Below are 5207 nucleotides of genomic sequence, written 5' to 3' on the forward strand. Positions count from 1 at the left end.
GCGGGGCCGGGTCCCGGCAGCCTGGCGGATGGGCGTGCGAGGGGAGAGGATAGAGGTGCACCCACCTTCCTCTGCTGTTTCTCCCAGGCTGGGTCGAGGAGCAGGTCCCGGTCCCAGTCCTCCTCTGGCTGCATGTAGTCGTTAGTCTGCTGCGGGTCGTAGTGATCCATGGCTGCGGCGGCGGCTGCTGCTGCCCTGCCCGTCGCGCCCCGTCCCGTCCCGTCCCGCCGGTCCCGCGGCTGTGCCCGCTGTGCCCGTCCCGGCCCCGCGGCCGCTCAGCCCGAGCGCGCGGCGGCGGCGCCCGCTCCCACCTCTCCACTCCGGCCGCGCGCAGAGCCGCGGGGGCGCGACACACCGCCCCGCCCCCCGCCCGCCTCCGCGCCGCTCATTGGCCGCGGCCCGAGTGGTCGAGCCCACACCCATCAGCGATAGCGCTCTCTTATTGGTTACCTCTAACGTCTGTCAGGGTACCAATGAGGTCCGATAGGCGGTTTACGGTAGCCCCGCCTTTCCGCCATCCCCTCGGCGGCGGGGGCCGAGGCCGCGGGTGGGTGTGCTGGGCTGGGCGATGGGGCGCGGTGCGGTGCGGTGCGGTGCGGTGCGGTGCGGTGCGGTGCGGTGCGGTGCGGTGCGGTGCGGTGCGGTGCGGTGCCGTGCCGTGCCGTGCGGTGCCGTGCGGTGCCGTGCGGTGAAGCTCAGCGCCGCTTTCGGGGCATTTGTCCCGCGGCGAGATGGGGCGCGGGAGCCCGGGAGCCTGTAACTGAAGCGCCCTCACAGGCGGTACGGCTGAGCGGAGAGAACCCGGGCGGCATTTTACGGAGAATCACAGTATCACAGGACGCTCGGAGTTGGAAGGGACCCAAAAGGATCATCGAGTCCAACTCCTCCTGGCCCTGCACACGACCAGGACCAGGAGTCACACCATGTGCCTGAGAGTATTGTTCAAATGCTTCTTGAACTCTGCCAGCCTTGGTGCTGTGACCCTGGGGAGCCTGCCATCCCTGGGAGTGCCCAGCCACCCCCTGGGTGAAGAACCTTTTTGTAATAGCCAACCTAAACCTCCTCGACACAACTTCAGGTGTGTCAGGTCTTGTCACAGCGAGGATAATTTCGTGTGGCAGGGCTGGTGGCTCATCCTGCCGGCCCCGGAGTGAGGGTGCTCAGTCACAGCCCTGCAGTCAGGCCGCTGCTCCACTCAAAATGTGGCTTCCTTGTGGGGTCCCACAGGTGTGCCTGCACTCAGAATGCAAAAAAAAAAAAAAAAAAGAACATTTCATCCTGTTCCTGACTGGTAACCTCTTGTCAAGGTTGGGATTGCCAGCACTGGCGGCCGAGGCTTCACACTCGGAGTCAGCAGGTGCAGCCATGGAGCACCCAGCACTGCGCCAGGGCCTCCGAGACACTCCTGCTGCTTTCTGGCCACAAATATCCTGTTTGACAGGAAAACACTAAACTGAAGTGTGCTTGGCTCATCTAGCAGCTCCCTAGTAGAGAAACACATCTTAAGGAATGTACTGACACGCAAACACTTGATGCAAACAAGTAGATGGGGAAAAAAGGACAGGAGAATTGTTACTTTCCCCTGGTCTCCCTGAGAAGCACAATGACATCTCTCACAAAAGTGAGAGGAAGCCCAAAGAAACACCATTCCACAACACCATCCAGAGCAGAGTAAGCTTGTGTCCCAAATCATCCACATGCAGAGGAAGTGGAGAGTTTGAGCCCTGGAATGTGGAAGAGAGGGATACTGAGAATGGACGAGAAGGATACTGCAAAGCATCAGGTTGAACTGAGCAGAAATGCTCCACATCAAGCAGTATTTAGCCCTGAGCTCCACTTGCAAGAGGGGAATTTTTCTCCTGATTCTCAAGAAACATTGGAGGTGAAATTGGATATATTCTTTCAGTTCTTGGCATAAATAACTGTGCAGACTATAATGGACAGATGCTCTGTATGGTACTCTGTCTTCATGTGTCATATGATCCTCCTTATGTACGCTTGCAGACATCAAAACCACAAATATAATTATCAGAATTGCTGTGCACTGTTCAGAGACTTGTATTCACTCTGCGATGCATCACTCGAGATAGAAAGATTATTTAAATATGTAAATACAGTCATACTCATGATTTGCAAAAGAAATGTAAGATGTCTCCATTTGGAGACCATTTGGGAAACCAGGCTACTGAGGGCATTCCAGCTCAGGAGAGCCAGAGCTGAGTAAGCCAGAACTACCAGGCACTTTGGAAATCCTCCTAGATGTGCTTCATGATGAAGTGCCAGGGAATTCAAAATAGTCATGTTACTCTAGAGAGCTGGTAATGGATTCAAAAGAAATTTCCCCCACCATTCTGCACTGCAGAGAGGTGCAGATGATGATGGCTGTTTCTTGAGGAGCAGAGTGGAGAAATTTACATTGGGAAAATAAGTAAATCATTAAGGTTTGAAGAGAAAGGGCCACTTTTTATATCTTACAACCATTCAGTGAACACCCAATAACAAATTGTGAATCAACAGCTACAACCTAATCGCATGATAGAGACAACGAACATGTATAAAAGTTTTGCATCTTCTAATTTTTATTATTTATCAAGACCCTTTCCACTTGATGAATATGGAAGAATATGGGAATTGGTAAGATCTGGGGAAACAAAAGGAGGAGGGAAGGAAACACATTCCTTAAGAAAAGTTCTAGGCTTTGTATTTTAAGGCAGGGGGTCCTACTCTACTGTTTCCCCACCCTTATACTTTAAGAGCCCATTACTGAAAGCCACATTTCAGACCTTCCCAAATGTGGCGAGAGGTGTCAGCTGCCATTTAGTGAGTGGGGATTTTCATCATTTTCCAGGAAATGCTGAACATCATGGAGATCCAAACCCTAAGACATGCAGTGCATTCCTGTGAGGCTGAATCTTCTGGATGCTACCTCTTTGGTTCCTTGGAGTTGAGTCACAAAGCAACTATCCCCATAGTCATAATGTTGTTTATTCTTACCTATGTAAAATACACCCAGTGATCTCTCTTATGAGGGCTGGTGATACTATAAACAGAAAAGTGTTTTTAGTTGCCAATATCCTGTTCATGTACTTATTCTTGCATGGGGCAGAGGATGAATTAGACAATTTAATGTACACCATCAGTGCAATAAAATATTAAAAAATCAAGAACTACTGTGACGTTTCTAGTGTATTAGAGCCTCTTTCCTAATTGTCCCTGACATTTGTATTTCTAACTTCCTCATCCTCACTTCTCAAAATTCTTGCCTGGATTTCTGGGAAATATCTTAATTTTTACTCCTAAGCCCATCCCAGCTTTTCAGAAACTCCTTAACAAAAGGAAGTGAGTGTTCTTGGCCAGAGCTTTCTGAACTTACGAGCAATAGTGAGGATGGGAAAAAAAGACTTTCTAAACTTGGGATAGTTCCCAAATCCACTTGACCTTTGCACTTGCAAAGAATTGTACCAGCATGACGAAGGGGAAGAGATGAGCTTGCAATGGGAGAGGGAAGCACAACAACAAGGGGAGCTACAGAGGCCAGTGCTGCTGATGGGAGAGGTGTCTGTAACCACAGCAGTACTCTGGTTTCCCTTCCTTTTGTTACTGATTTCCTTGGGTGTTATTCAAACCCTGCTAGACGAAGTGGGTCTCCAGTATGGTGTTTCTGATCCAATGAAGGGAGGGTAGGCTTTTTGTAGGCCGGGGGACAGAGTCACCGTGGGAACAGTTGGATGTACATCCTACTTCTCCAGCCTGAAACAGAGCAAAAGAGGAAGGAGCCCAAGGGCACTGGGGTATTTCTGGTTACTGTTTGCTGCTCCTTCTCTTTGTGCTTTACATGTTAGCTACAGGTTGCAAGCTTCCGTGGGGACATACATTCTTTCTTGCCAAGAACATCCATAAGCTTCTATAATTAGGCCTGGCGGGTGAGCTCAGCCACTGTACAACAGTGAACAAGGCTGTATTGAAGTGGCCCTTGAATTTTGTTTTGGGAAGTCTCACGACTGAGTTTCTGTCCCTATATTCTGCAGGTACACAAAAACTTTTTTGCTCTAGGATTTGGCACTTAAATTTGAACTGCATGTTGGGCTGTTATGGTAAAGAATTTAGCAAGTTAAATTCTTTTTCATAATTTCTACTTGCCCAAATCCAGGACACATTACCAGTAAGAACTCAGCCCCTATGAAATGCAGACACTAATTTGGTGGAGCACAGTGGGGTATACCATGCTTCATGGGAACTAGAGAGGGAGGGGTTTGTGCCCAGAAATTAGGTAAAACTTCTGCTTTTAAGAAGTGCCATGGAATAATTGCCACGGTCATCCAGGGATAGCTGGAAGTGAGGCAAAAAAAAAGGAACAACCAAGGCGGGAATGCCGTGCTTGGAGAAAAGAAAAAAGCGGCCCATATGATGTTCCCAATACAAAACGTCTTCTTTCCTTCAGAGCCTCTTTACCCAATTTGCGTTCCTCTTCTACTGTGACCTCACTATCCTAAGTCCTCTTTCCCTTTGCTTCCCTTCCCTGTTACCTCAGCTTCCAAAATGGACTCCCCAGTCCTTCACCCTGGACTGTGGGACTGCACAAGTACTTGAAGAGGATGTTATCTCCTCCTACTGACTGGGGTTCAGCCATGCTTGTTCAGAGCATGAGCTTTCAGGCCAAAGTGACTTACAGAGCTGTCTTCATACATATTTGCTAATATTGTTTGAAGTGTGTAATTTTGTGAAAATTATGATTTTACTTTTCTAGTAGAGCATACACTAGATTGCTCCCTTTGCTTTCATGATGTCACTTGAACAACAGTAGAAAAAGATATTACAGCTCCAGTCCTATGTTCCTGTTATCATATGCCTATTGGTTCTGCAGAGGGACCTAAGGAGTAAAATTATCCAGTGGCAGTGCAGAGTCATGTTAGATGCCATGAAACACATTGTACAGTGAAATGACCACCTCAGTGGGGTTACCATCTTTTTTCTGTGATATGGGCATAGAGACCATTAGTCACCCATGGCAAGTACTTCTCTTTTTCATGTTTTACCTGCAAGTTGCCCTGTACTGAGGGGCAGGTCTTCGTGGGCTTTTTTGCACAGGCCTTTTGGTTTTCTGTGTCAGTCTTTAAATGATGTTCCATTTCATAGTGCAGGTACAATACCTCTGTTTGGCCCAAACAATAAGGAGACTAGAGGACCAGAGAAGCTAAATACAATAG

At 48.8% G+C, this 5207-nt stretch overlaps 1 protein-coding gene across 6 annotated transcripts in view; it reads right to left on the minus strand.

The window, feature by feature from the left end:
- ACTN1 (actinin alpha 1) overlaps positions 1 to 246 on the minus strand; it is an 88623-nt gene extending 88377 nt beyond the window's left edge. For 3 of the 6 annotated variants that reach the window (XM_027642151.1, XM_027642152.1, XM_027642153.1), the window contains exon 1: positions 66 to 246. In XM_027642151.1, coding sequence (XP_027497952.1) covers positions 66 to 170 — 105 coding nt within the window. In that variant the 5' untranslated portion in view covers positions 171 to 246. The remainder of the gene's footprint in view (positions 1 to 65) is intronic. The other 3 variants (XM_027642149.1, XM_027642148.1, XM_027642150.1) reach the window with 2 other exon arrangements.
- Between the last annotated feature and the right edge of the window lie 4961 nt (positions 247 to 5207).

The sequence above is a fragment of the Corapipo altera genome, unplaced genomic scaffold (assembly GCF_003945725.1).
Source record: "Corapipo altera isolate COAL_440 unplaced genomic scaffold, ASM394572v1 23b, whole genome shotgun sequence".
Lineage (NCBI taxonomy): Eukaryota > Metazoa > Chordata > Aves > Passeriformes > Pipridae > Corapipo > Corapipo altera.